Source organism: Acyrthosiphon pisum, chromosome A1 (genome assembly GCF_005508785.2).
Source record: "Acyrthosiphon pisum isolate AL4f chromosome A1, pea_aphid_22Mar2018_4r6ur, whole genome shotgun sequence".
In the NCBI taxonomy this organism is placed as follows: Eukaryota; Metazoa; Arthropoda; class Insecta; order Hemiptera; family Aphididae; genus Acyrthosiphon; species Acyrthosiphon pisum.
The window spans coordinates 94,929,572-94,945,334 of NC_042494.1; the positions used below are offsets into that span (position 1 = coordinate 94,929,572).

General features: G+C 28.5%; 2 protein-coding genes across 2 annotated transcripts; one reads left to right on the forward strand and one right to left on the reverse strand.

Annotated features, from left to right (window-relative positions):
- Window positions 1-954: 954 nt before the first annotated feature.
- LOC100165738 (signal recognition particle receptor subunit beta) lies at window positions 955-2,980 on the forward strand. Its single transcript, XM_001944116.5, has 5 exons — window positions 955-1,167; window positions 1,265-1,431; window positions 1,503-1,642; window positions 1,708-1,839; window positions 2,420-2,980. The coding sequence occupies exons 1-5, from the start codon at window positions 1,077-1,079 to the stop codon at window positions 2,613-2,615; spliced, it is 726 nt and encodes a 241-aa protein (XP_001944151.1). The 5' UTR covers window positions 955-1,076; the 3' UTR covers window positions 2,616-2,980.
- Window positions 2,981-6,596: 3,616 nt separating this feature from the next.
- On the reverse strand, window positions 6,597-15,757 carry LOC100163698 (histone acetyltransferase KAT2B). The gene is made up of 15 exons (XM_001943524.5): window positions 15,412-15,757; window positions 14,890-14,983; window positions 13,950-14,116; window positions 13,745-13,879; window positions 13,211-13,344; window positions 12,926-13,120; window positions 12,739-12,836; window positions 12,576-12,654; window positions 12,234-12,345; window positions 8,965-9,170; window positions 8,259-8,479; window positions 8,040-8,200; window positions 7,713-7,958; window positions 7,057-7,144; window positions 6,597-6,868 (listed from the first exon to the last, which is right to left on the reverse strand). Exons 1-15 carry the CDS (start codon window positions 15,595-15,597, stop codon window positions 6,675-6,677), a joined length of 2,316 nt encoding a protein of 771 aa, XP_001943559.2. The 5' UTR covers window positions 15,598-15,757; the 3' UTR covers window positions 6,597-6,674.
- Between the last annotated feature and the right edge of the window lie 6 nt (window positions 15,758-15,763).

Consider the following 15,763-nt stretch of genomic DNA (forward strand, 5'->3'; position numbering starts at 1 on the left):
AACTTATTTAACTTACTGTAGACTGTAGTACTAATAATGCCTAATAGTAAAAAGAAACGTGTATATCTCAAGCGACCTTCAGAAGACGTGAAAGCATATGTGCTTAGAAACATAGTTTTATTATGTCGTAGAATTTGAAGTAAATATTCTTTTTTTAAGACACGTACATTCATATTGCTTGTATATTGAACATTGGTGGGATTGAACATTTTTAAGAATCATATTTATTCAAATTTTTTTTCAGAACACTAAGAGATATTCATTTCAGTTATGTATTTTGAATCAGATGAAAGTAATAGTTGACTGAAGTCTGAAATCACAAATAGGAATAGAAATTATGTTCTTAGTAAATTAAAAATGAAAATTTATCAAATAACTATTAATAGAATAAAAAATGTACATAATAGGTAGGTATTCTACGTACATATTTAAACTCATATACTCGTATTATATAAAAGTGACAAACAAATTGAATTTAAAAAAAAAATCACAAGTCCGAAAATATAACCTCCATAGAAAATTCGCTCGGCAGGAATTCCGATCTCGACCTACCTCCAAGGTTGACGCGTAGTCCCACGTCCGAATTAGACTGTTAGTGGCAAAATAATTTTCGATGTTTTTTGAAAAATGTAGAAAAAAGTCACAAGTCCACAGAATAGATGAAATCAATACCGATACACAGCGTCCTATAAAATGATAAAATACATATTCTAAGTTTTCGTAAATGCGGGACGTACCAGTACCTCTGAAAGACGGGATAAATGGGCGACGTTTGGTCACACTAAATATTGTATGCGTTTTCGAATTACACTAATATTATTAGCACTCAAAAAGTCAAAGTTCAAATACCGTCCCGCCAATTGTAATCAGCTGGCGTATAAGCCGTTATCAATTGACTCCGAACACGCGGGCACACGACGTATCGGTGACGTACAGTTACACTGATAACACGCCAGACCGATACGAAAAAGTGATTACGTTCGTGAGTTCTGTCGTTTTTTCCATTTTTTCGACCGATTTCGAGTTTGGTTTTCGCGTATTAATATTATTCGGCTGTCCCACGCTCGTCGTCGACCATGTCTCTGAACGTGGCTAAAACTCCGGGAAACGATTATTTTCTCACTAGAGAGCTACTGGTTGCTCTGCTCGTTCTGCTCTTAACTATCGGTGAGTGACGATTTTTCTCCGCACATCTCCAGGAGCCAATTTATTGTACTCGCTAGGTGTTGAATAGTTTATAACAACCAATTGTTTTTCGTTTCAGTACTATTTGTTCTATGGAAAAAGAGTAGTAAGACCAACCGTGATGTACTGCTCGTGGGATTGTGCGATTCGGGTAAGACGGCTCTATTTTCACACTTATTGTACAATAAACCAGTACAATCTTTCACGTCCCAAGTGGAAAACATAGGCGAGTTTAAAAGTAAAAAGGTATGTAGAACGCTACATAACCCATAGCATATAGCGCAATGAGGAATTACTCTAATGTATTGTTTTTTCAGAACTTGTTGCGCATAGTCGACATTCCAGGTCACGAAAGAGTGTTCACAAAATATTGGGATGCTTACAAAATAAGTTGTAAAGGTGTTATGTTTGTTGTGGATTCAGAAACTGTTCAAACTGATATTTGTGATGTAGCCGAGTAAGTTTGAAAACTAATATAAATACCTATATAAGTACTTTTCAATAACATACATTTTTTTACAGGTTATTGTACAGAATTTTAACTGATGTAACGATTCAAACCAACAAGACTAAAATTATAATACTATGTAACAAACAAGACAAAGTATTGGCCAAGGGATCAGAAGTAATCAAGACATTGCTTGAAAAAGAACTGTACGTATTCAATTATGTTAGATTTGTAGTCACATGCTGAGTTGGGTAAATTACTTTTGAAAAGTTATAACTTTATGCTACTCATTACATTAAATATTATGTTTAAATTACATTTGCTTCACCCGACATTATTTTCATCACATTGTGTTATTTTTACATTCAAAAAGTAGGGCGTAACAAATAAAGTTACTCTTTTAAAAATTAATTAAAAAATCCGTATATAACGACTAAGGGGTAATAGGTATACTATTAATTATTATATAAATTGTATAAATATTCCTGGGATCTTTAAAAGGTAATTTTGTTGATTATTACCTATCTAAAAATTTCGCAATCATAATTAAATTGTATTGGTTTTTAATTTTTCTCGAATATCCTAGCTCCTTGTTGTTGTCAAACGCTTTACATTCATAACTTATTTTATTAATGTGTAAAAAAACATGTTATCTACCGCGTTAGTCCAAATAAAATATAATAAAAATAGTACAGCGTTACTGCAAAAGTAATTTTGTTACAGTAATTTGCTTTATGTTTCTACCTTACACTGGTTACAATATGATTACTAAGTATTGTGTTTTAGGGATACATTGAGGTTAACAAAGTCAAATCAGTTGGAGAGCATTGACGGCAAAAAGAATAAGACTCTGTTGGGGAAAAAGAAGAAGCATTTTGAATTTTCTCATTGTCAGATGGCAGTTGAGTTTGCAGAAGTAATTTCCTCATCTCAAGACATAGTTCTAGAACCGATTAAAGACTGGTTAGAAGGTATTCAGTAAATATTTATTGTGTTACAACGATATATTAATGTTTCCCATTTTTGGAATCACTTTTGAGCTTCTTTGTTGTAAATACGGTTTTTTTTCTATAATCTATATGTCTTATAAATATATTTTTTATTGTTAAATTAAGAGATGTATAATTCAGCCATATTGGCGGGAATGTTATTGATTAAAATAGACTTCTTACTCACACAGTCAAATCCAAAATTCTTTTTGATATATTATTTACTGTACGTTGTGTACTCATTACATATTGTATTATACACTTTAATCTATTAATTTTTTTATTAAGTGTGTATTTATTTGTAATTTTTACTGTATAAATCTTTTAAGATTATTAAATTCAGTACTAAGATTTTTAACTTTGTAATTAATGATGTATAAAAATTGTACATAAAACGGATGAATTATATAAGCTAATCTGTAGAATTCATCATCTGTAGTCGTATTACGGTCCATATAATATAATTTATAAGAGATCAACGATTTAAAATATTAGAAACTATAGATCTTCAAATTCTGAACACCTTTAAAATTGTTATCTAAAAGTTAAACACTGTAAAAAACGTATAGTAGCAGCAAATCTTGCAGCTGTCTCCCCCTCAAACGTGGAACATTATTATGGCACAATTTACTGTAATTTTATTCTATTTATTAATTGCTAAGACAGTAGAGGTCCACCGTAAAAAAAAATTTACCTCACTAAATATAATAAAATTTCATATTCTTATTAAGTATAATAACATATTTAAAATGTACAAACATACAAAAAAATCATATAATTAAATATTAATGTATGCATTAATCTGGTACTTTTTTCGACACCTTCAAATTTGTTTGTAAGTATGGGTAAAGGCGTACCGCGTACTAGTGTATAACATTTTTGGTGCATTGAATAAATGTATTCAGTGGTGTTTAACCCCCCCCCCTCCCCCCCATTGACATTTTCTCTCCTAATAAATATATTGTTTATAGGGTTTGGGACTGCTTGCAATTTATAAATTTGTCTTATGAAATGACAAAATTGAATACAAAGTTTGAATTTGCATATTTGTATATTTTTTAACTTAAATGTACGTACAATTGTTGGGAAAAATTATATTTGGATAACATTGAAAAATATCTTAAAAAATATTATGTTTGGTTAGGTTCAATAGGTGATAATTTTGAGATTTGGGGAGGCCGAAGCCTTTTATAATACCATACTATTATAAAATTAAATAAGCTTAAAAAAATTAAGTTAATGTTTGGGAGGGGCGGAGGGCTGTTAAAGTTGTTGGTGGAACTTGGCGACAGTTGGCCTTATGTTCGCATATGTAAGATTTCATAAGTCTCTTTGTGACAAAACTGTGTTTAAACTATAATTGACATCTAGATTGTAGATTGTACGAAGGAATGAACATCAGTAGATATAGGTACGTGTTCGTTTATCAAGGTGTTCACATATCACATTATTCGTTATTACTTATTTATTAACCTAGTACTTATTGTATGCCAGTATTTTTAAAAATAAAGTTGTTATTTATTTATTTATTAGGTTTATATACCTACTTATTATTTAGTTTTTTATTACCAAAATTGCAATATGTTTTATGATTTTTCAAAAATAATATAAACATGTTGCTACACAGTACATATATTTAAGCATATTTTGAGAATTTCGACTGCATATTTCGATAATTTTTAGTGCAACAAGTCAAGTCCTGAACCCTAAATTTATTCATATATGAAAACTGTATAAACTTGGTTTTAATCTATACTTAAAACACCCCTCATTTGATAATCCTGGCTACGCCACTGAATGTATAAGGTCAAAAACAACTAGTTTCCAGGAAGATTAATCAAAACATTTAAAAATCTTATTATGTCTGGGCTGAGAATTTATTCAATGTACCGACTTTTATATTAACTATTAAGTAGAACTTTAAAATCAATTCTTCATTATCATAAGCGTTGGCTTTTATTCAATATTTTAATTTTCAAGCAAGATATGAGCATTTTAAATTTTTGATATTTCACATACTCATTTCTTGCTTGAAAATGAAAATTTTGGAAAATTGGCAACGCTTAAGCATAGATAATGTTCTTACCTAAAACTTTAAAAATAGGTCAATTAACTCTAGTATCAAAACGAACAGCACACTATTGAAACTAGTGAATGACAATTCGCCATGTCATACGTGTGTAAGACGGAGACAACAAATGTATGGGTAGCGTCCTCTTAAGATAGTTGGATTTTTATTCTATAAGACTTATGCTATCAAGTCAGATTCTCAAAACTTAACTAGACATATTATGTGTTTTGTACACAATATAATGTGGCTAAAAATTTTCAGATCAAAACAAGATTCACTGATAGTGAGTTATAGTTTTGACTTACGTGATCTGTACCAAAAAAATATAAAAATGTTTGATTTTCATAATACTATAAGCCAAAATGTCAATTTTTGAATCAAGGCATTTATACACATACACCAAAGACATATTCGTACATGCGTTATGCGTACACTGCCAGATAGACTACGAGTATATTATACCTATGTGATTGTGTATCAATTTAATTTACACCTATATAAATAAATTATATACCTAATGCATTTATGAAGCTCGGGTAAAAAACTTAAATATTTAATACAACAGTTAACAACTAACAAGTATAATAAAACAACTTTTGAGGAGCATTGTATTTTGACAGCGTGAACATTTTTTTATCGACAATAGTTACATAAAATCTAATGAAAAGCGACATTTTATTATGCCTATAAAATAAATCAAAATTGGCATAAATTTTTTGAAATTTTATCATGTTTGGAAAATTGTCATATAAATATTTGGTGAAATTTTTAAGGATCTAAGGTATTAGTTTTTGAGTTAAGCCAATTTTGTTGAAAACTGATTTTGCGTATAAATCCCAATTTCTCCTATATTTTTTTCTGATATTGAAAACTAGTAGGAATTTTTACTTTTGACATTCTAAAGTACCAACTATACCTAGAGTAGAGCTACAACAGACCCAAATACCTAATTCGCTATCTATAAGTAAATGGTATTGACTTTTTATTGGTTTTGTAAAAAACAATAAGATTATACTTTCATGTCAAAACTTTATTAATCGCAAATTATGTTGACGTGTGGCAGCACAAATGTACGTAATTGATTTTCCACACGTGGAAAACAGATTTGAATTTGTCGTCAAGTCTACTTGAAATCGACTTTCCCACATTTTTGATTTTAACTTCTCCAAGATTTTAAATACCATAATTTTAAGTACTCTTTTTGAATATGAGAAATAAGAAATTGGGGCATAATTATGATGTCAAAAATGTGGAAAAGTCGATTTCAAGTAGACTTGACGACAAATTCAAATCTGTTTTCAGAATTCTTATCGCTTCATTAGATGAGATGGTATGTTGGCAAAAAACACGTCCAAAATACTATGCACACGTGCGTTAGACAAAAACAGAAACCACGGTATTGAATCTCCTTAAGATGTACAATTTACAATTTTAAAATACTCATAGCTAACTTTAGATTTGATGAGAGGTCAATTCACTCTAATTTTTAAGCTAACGGAGCTACACGTGTTCTGCTGAGCGTAGAATTTGTTATGTTACACAATTGTAAGACGGAGACAACACGTGCAGGTATCACATCCTCTTAACCGTAGTTTATCTATAATTACATAAAGCGTTCAGGGAACTCACGCGCACACATCAGTTGCTACACACACAATGGCACATCATTCACAATGGATAAATAGAATATTGTCTAAATCTGACACTAACTTATATTATGATAAACAGGGATACATATTGGTTGTCAGACATCTATCTTACAAAACATGTCACAGTGTCCCATATATAAAAATAAATGTTTCAGTAAATAATATAAGTAGTTATAATTAGTTATAAGTAAAATCATATAATAACATAATATTATACCCAAACATCAAAATAAAAGTAACCTTTATGTATAATGAATTTTTATAAATAATTTACAAAAAAAAGTTTAACAACTGTTCATATTTGTTATAAAAAATAAAAAAAATTACTAAATTTAGTAATCCCAGAGTTTCATTTCTTTCATTTTAATCTGGAAAAGTTTTTCCAATTCAACTGCACAGTTTGCCCAATATGAATTCTCTGGATTAAATGTTTTACAATTGGTAAAAATTCGTCTCATATCAGCAATAAACAACTTTCTAGACGAATAGTAGCCTGAAGCCAATCGTTTACCAATTGTACTCAAGTCTGTAAATCAAATAGACTGATTAATTAAAAGATAACAAGAAAATTAAATCTTCATAGAGCAACACTTATATTATTACAGTTATTATTTTAATTTATTGTATCACTTATATAATGATTCACTGTTATATAATTAAATAATTTCCAATAATTAAGTAACTGAATTCTATTTTTTTTTTTTTTAAACTTACCCATAGGATATTTTATAATATCATAGTAAGAAGGAACATCTTTATCAACTGGATTCAAAAATGGTTCAGAAAGTTCGTTGTTTTTTATCTAAAAAAAATTGATACGCGGTATAAATTATAAAGAAAACTAAATAGAAAAATGATTGATATCCACAATAAATAAAAATGGATACGCATAAAAATATGTTTGCATAAACTTAGATTATAAAGCATATGATTTTATGATTAATTATCAATTAATAACACTATTTTAAAAGAGCACACTATTTGTTTTCTCTTACTGGTTAACGTACAACATAATATACAAATACATTTTTTATTTTATTTTTTCGAGTAATTTTTCAGTAAATTGACTTGATACAAAAATCAAACATTTTTTAAGATTCTAATGTAATTATTGTCTCAAAATAATGTAATATCCATTTCAATTAAATTAATTTTTTTGTCAAATAATAATAAACCAATATGTCAAACCCTCAAAAATATTATTCTACATAAATTGTGTAATAGGCACGTTTAGTTTACTTTAAGATAACTCAACAATTATAAAAAACAATTTAATTTGAACAAGTTTTGTCAATGTTGAGTATGAGTCTGAGATAAAACAAGCACTGCGCTGACATCCTATTAATATTTTTTTCTTATTATATACTTACAAATTGCAAAACTTTTTTTAGCTGTTTAGTTAAGACATCAATATCAGTTGTTTCTACCGTGGCACGACTATTTCTTGTAACCCGACTGTTCATTTCTATGGCCCGAGTTGATGGTGTCCAACCAGCATCCACAACACCGGGTATTGATTCAATCGGGACATGGCGTACACCATCAAAGAAACATGTTAGGCCTGGGTTATGCCCTTCTATTTTCATTTTTTTTTCTTCCACAAGACTTTTAACTATCTATAAAAAGTGTTTGCTTATTAGTTATTAACACAATAATATAAATGTAATTAATTGTAAGTGTAAATGTAATTTATTTACTTCTTTTTGTAAACGTATCACTGATGTTAATTGAGTATAAATAATTTTTGGATTTAGTTCACAGTGCATCAATATTGCACCCTGATAATGTTTAATATATTCTTGATGTGTTTTATTTGATAACCTTACATCTTGGCTAAACCCTTGTTTCTTAAAATATTCTATGAAAATATTTTGAATAAGTTATAATAATCTGGTATTATTTATCACAAGCCATACCAATTGCAAGTTGATCAGCATAAGTAAGAAAATTAAGTATATTATGCTGAATATGATAATCCTTTAAATGATTCATTAGGTGTGTTCCATATCCATTTTCTTGTTGATCAACTTTGACTGCACAGAACACTATTTCTGTAAAACCTTGAGAGACAAATGGACAAAAACATATACCACCAATTGGAACGCCATTTTTCAACAAAGCTAATGTCTTGTGTTTCCTAATTTAAAAATATAAATATGTATTTATTATATTATTTACACATACAGCAAATTTTAGCTACAAATAATTGTTTCAACTTGTTCCAGAATTATTGTGTTGTTTTATGTAAATCAGTTAAAATGATCTAAATTATTTATTTACCTTCAAATGTATGAATCAATTGTTAATTAATTATTATTTCTTTTAAAATTAATCAATACAATTTTAATTTAATGAACATTTTAACAATTTAAATTTAAATAAGTAATATTTATAATAAGTAATAGCAAGCCATACTGTTTTCAAAAGTTATCTTAAAATATTATAATTTTTGACTGACTATACTACCTACGAGTAATATATTCAGAGAAAAAAAATTATGAAAATAGGAAACTACAGATTATTTAACTAGATTTTATAGATACCTAGATATCTAGGCAACATATGAATAATAATAGTAATTGTCATATTACCATTGAAATTGTAGTAAAAATAAATACTTACGTATCAAATACTATTCGCGTAATGTATCTAACTGGCATTCCTGGCAATTGAGTTCGGAACAAATTTCTTAATTGCATAAGCCACAACATTGTACTTTTTTCGACTCTTGACTCTAATGAATTACCTATAACCACGAAGCGTATAATTCCATTATCTTCTTCTGTTCGAGCTTGATGTCCACGAGGCCCGGTTTCTAATCCAAACTCCTAAATTATTTTTATATTAGTTTCAATAATGAAAATAAAAATGATTAAAGACATTTATTGTGAACATAAAGGTATTAAAATACAACTATTGAACAATAAATTAAATAATTTAAGCGAACTATATTACTGGATATTATTCTAAGTTAATGAAGAGGTTTCAAACATTTAAAAATAACAAATTAATTATGAACACTAAGAAGTTAATATTAATGGATACCAAAATTACAGCTTAAAATTAGCACACATAATACAAATGTAAAAATTAAACAAAGTATACTATTATTAATGTCAATATTATGAAATTAATGAATAGGTAACTTAAATAGTTAGTGAATGAATATTTGTTTAGAACTAGATTTATAACTAAGAAACAAATAAATACTTATTATTATGGGATGGTTTAGAACTGTAAATTGTCATGAACATTTTCAAAATCTGAATTTTATTTTTTATATAGATTTTGTAATTGTTAATTTTTTTGGAAATTCTAGACCATCAAATACTATTATCTATTAACGTTTATAAATCATTTCTGCCATAACGATAATATTATTATGACCATTGTGGTAACTATACTCTATTCAGAATAAGAATTTCCACTCGCTTGACAAATACTAGTCTTGTTCGCGCATGTCTGTTGCCACCAGTTGGCGCTGATGTTTGCAGCAACGCCCCCGCCGACGTTCCGCAAGTGTATACGTATACGATAACGACCGGTGACGGTAGCCGTCGACAACTGGCGACCAATCACAGAGCAGCCGACACTCACCAAGGGGGTCTGACAGCTGCCGGCGGTTCAGTTGCGTGCGCGAAAGTGGGTTTCTTAATCTGAATAGAGTATGGTAATTTCTTCTATACTCCTTTTCAAAAGAGAATATACCGGTCGGCAACCAATTTATGTTCGGCGGCACATATTCCCCACCAATTTCCCATTGTTAGCGTGATCACGTGGTTCTTGATGCACCAATTGAATTATTTAACATGTGCGAAAGAGGTATATTCTATTTTGAAAAGGAGTATAGCACATAATATCCACACCTTATATACTTTGATATATAAGTCTGTAGCAATACAAAACACAATATAGTCGGTATTTTATGACTATTTTTATTATTTTTACGAAACATGTAATAATATTATAACAAAGATGGAAACATGACTACTACCTACAGGTATTCATGTAGTTAACTCATAGATAGGTAACAAGGTTACAAGTAGGTCACTGTATAATGGTTAGTATTAAATTTGACTTCAATGATATAATATCACTGTATAAGAAAAACGATTCTTAGCAGAGACGGTATGTCATTCTAGGTATAAAATATATTATATACTCATCTATGGTATTAAAAAAAAAAAATTGAACAATAATAGGTATCTATAATAAACTCCAAATTAATCATATCACAATATCCATTAGGTACTTATAACGTGTTATACATCAACAACAAATCGTGGTACTATCATAGATATATAATAGTATACTTTAGAAGTTTCAAGTATACTCAAGAATAATAGTATATAATCACAACAATAAAATAACTAAAATAGTTATTCCAGGGTTTTTAATATGTAATTTCGTTCAAATTTGAGCTTAAAATGACTATAAAAATAAACTGTGCTTATGTATTTTTTATAGATTTTTTAGTAACAGAATTAACTATTTATGTGGAATCTTGTTTTAAAATTTAAATCCTTAAATATAAAAGTTGAACATTTTATAAATGTTGTCGAAATTCGATCTTAAATGCTTATAAAAAAAAATTATGCTTATGCATTTTTAATATTTTTCAACTGCTATTGTAACAATATATCAGGAGCCTTGTATTAATTTTTACACTTTTTGGCCCAACAGATAAAACTTTATTGATATTTATAGAAAAAAAAACTAAAAAAATTGAAAACTGACAATATCCGTAAACAGCTCAAAAAGAGTTAAATTATTTTCAAAAGTTTATCGTACATTGGAAATACTAATATAAACATTCAGTGAAATTTTCAAGTATTTACAGTCATTCGTTTTTTAATTACAACAAAATAAGAAGATCGTTACGCGAGAAATGTTGTAAAAATATGGATTTCAAGGGCTCATAAAAATTTAATTTGAGTTGCTCATGGACATTTTTTTTTTTTTATAAAAGGTAGACAAACTTATGAGGAATCTTGTATTACATTTTCAAATCTCAGATTTAAAAAGAAAATTTTTCATGAACTTCTAACTAAAAATAATTTGCAAATTTTCGTCATTTTTACTTATTTTGTCAATGTTTGAACTTTAGATGCTTATAAAAAAAAAGTGACTATGGATTTAAAATTGTTTTCATCTGCCTTTGAAACAATATAATAGGAACCTTCTATTAAATTTTCAAGCTTTTTAACCAACAAATTATTGATATTTATAGAAAAGAAAATTGAAATAAATAGAAACCGAAAATGTCCGTAAACAGCTCAAAATAAATCAAAATATTTAAAAATGTTAGGGTGTATAGAAAATGCTAATATAAATATTCAGTCAAAATTGTATGTAATTACGGTCATTTGTTTTAGAGTTGTACCAAAAACCAAAATCGATTTTCTCAAAAACAGATTTTACATAAAAATTCCCGTTTTTCTTTAATTTTTCTTTTGTTTTTTAAGGCGTTTTTGAAAACTACTGGGAAATTTTTACTTTAGACCCCCAAAGTACCAACTAGATTTACTTTCCTATCAGAAAAGGTTCTGGTGAAGAAAATCCAAGCACTTTTACTGTCCTAAAAGGTGACTACACATAAAAAAATTAAAAATTAAAAAAAAAAAGACACTTCATTGTAAAATCAATACATTCATCGTTCTACTCAGAATATAAGATAAAATTGAAAAAATTTTAAAAATTCAGAAATGAAAACTTTAAACAAAGAAAAAATTTCCTGTGAAAAAGCATTTTACAGCTCTAATTTGGTTAATATAGGTGATGATTATTTATGACTATGGTTACTTGAAGTACAATAAAAAAATTACTTCTTTTCATAGTTAGGTACATTTAAATATATAAATAACTAAAATTAGTTTTAAAATATAGTTTACCTTCGAGTAAGTGATAGGCCTACTTTGAACATTTTTTATAACGTCTATAATTTTGTCTTCTGATAAAGCATTTTCAACACTATGTTTTTTATTTCGTTTCATTGACGTATCACTAAAAAGTAAATTGAAATTTTAAAATTAGTAATAAGTCTAATATAGTTATATTCAAATTCTTAACTATTAAGGGGAAGAGAGTGAAACGAAACATATTAAGTAACTAACAATATAACTTAAATATATAATTTTTTTTTTTTAAAGTTAATAATTATAAAAAAAATTAGTGCCAATTAGTATTAAATTAAATATTTGTTTTTAACTGGTATCAGTATATATTATACATACTCTTTCGGAAGTTTATCTTTTTTTCTACAATCTCTATGTTCTGCTTCCTTGGTTTCATCTAGCCCGGAGTCCAGGGGATCTGAAGTGTTAGGGTTATCAATTTAAATTAAGTAATAGAAAGACATAATATAAACTATATATATTAAAAAAGTAATTTATTCACCAGTTAGAAGGGCTTTTTTTGGATCAAACTCCTTGAAATGCAAATCCCATATTGGTGAATGAACAGCATACACTTCTTCTTCTAATAAATTCATATATCTAAGATTTTAAAAAATATAATGTAATGTATTTCTAATTAAGTATGTTTAAATAAGTTTTTAAAATTAAATGTACATTAATGTATTTACTTGGGCAAATAACTCATGCAAAAGTGTTTTTGACGGTTTGACCATTTTGAAGATGATGCATGACACCAGTCCATTAAATGCATTCTAAAAGTTTTTAATGTGTACTTAAGAATGTCTTGACCAAATATCAAACTCATTTTAAAACTTGGTGCAATCGAATGAAGATATTTGGGTAGTTGACAAAATACTAAATATCTAAGACACAAAGCCAATATATTATAAAAATATTACTTAATACATACCTAAGTTTTGTGTATAAAAATATTGATACTTATTTATAATTACCTTTGATAATAAAATTCATAATTTTTCCTATGTTGAAATGTTTTACATTGCGGTAATTCCTTAGGAGAAATCCATTTCCAAAGATCAAAATGTTTTGTTACAAATTTACTGATTTTTAAAGCAATTTTTAGTTGCTGAAACATATTTTTTATAATATTATTAAGTTAGGTATTAAAATTAGGGCAGGCGGTATTTTAAATTTTGATACCAGTATCTGTTTACTACCGTAATTATCAAAAATAATGTACCTCGTTAATTACTAAAAATACCATAACCCTCGGCAAATTTATTACTGTTTCCAACTTTCCAACCTAGGATGGGGCTATTGTATTATGTCATTACGATTATATAAAAATAATAATTAATAAATATAGGTATACGGTATTTTTGGTAACAACGGTAATTAGTGATTCACGGTATACCAGTATTCTAAAATAACGAAAATACCAGATATCGGTAAATACATGTATTAGGTAAGTATTTTAAAATGAATACATATTATAATGGTATTGAGTATTTTAATGTTAAGCTTACAGAACTGTTATGACCAAACTTATACATATTAAAGTTCATTAAAGTTTTAACTATGTTCGGAACTTCAAATGGTGGATTTCCAAATAATTTATCAAGTGTGATACTAGATCCGGGATATACAAAATTTTGTAATTCCTAAAACATAAATAATTAAAATTAATTCCAGAAAGGTAAAAAATGTGATAAGATTATAAACGTTACTTACACGATAAACTGCACCATAGGCGTCTTCTTGTACATAATTTCTCTCAATACTTGTTTTTTTCTTTTCTTGATTTATAATGACTGATAAATTATCGAGATCAAATACTAATGCTAGTAAGGAATTTAACTGTTCATCCTTGGCACTTTCTAAATGTGATACATGTGAAGCTAAAAAATAATAAATAATACCTAGGCTAGGTATAACAAATTTTCTCGCAAATTTTTAAAACTAATTAATGTTTACAATCATAATTTTGTACAGAACGAAAAAGTAACATGAGTAGTGTCTATTATTTTATAATAATATAATTTACTACATATTATTTAATAAAATATTTAATTGTCTCACATTGGTAGGAATTGTCATGCTATTGAGTTTTGCGTCCTAATTTTTAAGTGGTACAGCTTTTAGATTAACTTTATTTTGTTCAATTTGTATGACGAGAAATAAATAGCCATTTATTTAGGTAGGTAGTCTACCTATAGCTAGGTAAGCTATAAGGTTGACACCATTGAGGCATTGGCTGGCCACTATTATAATAATTATACTATAGGTAAATACACAATAATAATATGTAGGTACAATGTTTTATAAAAAGTAGTATTCAAATATTATTTTTAACATTAAACAAAAGTAAAATTAGTTAGCAGTTGAGTAATTAGTGTTTTATAATTTTACACAGTAATTCTTAATATGTTTTGGAAGTTTCCCCATTTAGGTCATTTTTCTAGTGTCTATATTGAAAATTGCAGTAACTAGACTGATGCTGGGTTGCATAAACAATTTATTAAAATTAATGATTCACTAAAAATTTAATGGACCAATCACAGGCCACTTAATCTTGTTTAAGGGACCATTAGCTCACTATTGATTCATTAAATGTTTTGTGCAATCCGGCATAAGTATAATTTAACTAGTTAATTTTTAAACTTTTACTCACATAGAGGATGATTACAGCCAGATTTTGTGCAAATCGAAGTCATCAACCCATTATCACTTCTACCTCGCCATCCACTACATTGGCAAGTTGAAATCTAAAAATAAAGTTAAATATTGTAAAATAAAATTACCTACTTCTCGAAACTCGTCGACATCCCTAGTATAATAATTATATAAATACACACATTTTAGATTCTTTCTAATTCTAATTAGTTTATAATTTATATACACACAATTTCAGAAGTAGGTATTACAGGAGGTATAAATAATACTTAAATATTAAAAATAAATGAATAGGTAGATATTAATGCGCATGAACAATGTTTGACCGATTGGATTGTTTTTTCACTCAAAATGAAGATGACCAAAGTCTAAAACATAAGCGTTCGGATCGCACTAAAGTCTGGAAAACAAATATTAACAGAGGATAGACGAAAGCTTCGGATTAAAACAAGTCGAAAAGCGTTACACCACCGACTTGGGTTGACACTTGACGTGGGAGGTGAGTTACATATTATATTACCTGACAGGACGATTTACTGGACAACTTCACAAGTTTCTCGTGCCTGGACAATTTGCATTCCGACGCCTTGAAATCGATAATCGTCTGTGCGATTGGATCGTTCTCGGCGAAGTGGTCGGGCAACGACGCGCCGGACATGGACGACGTCGACGGCAGACTTCTCTCGAGTTTTAGCGACTTGAACATGACGGCCACTTCGGTTCACGTCTTCGCGGTACCCACCGGAATCTGGATCGTACCTATACGGTCTAGACCACACACTAACGTAGAAAAACGACACTGCGGCCGTTGGAGTCGCGATTTCGAGCCGACCTTGGACGGAGTCGGCGAACGACAAGCGAATCTTTACGAC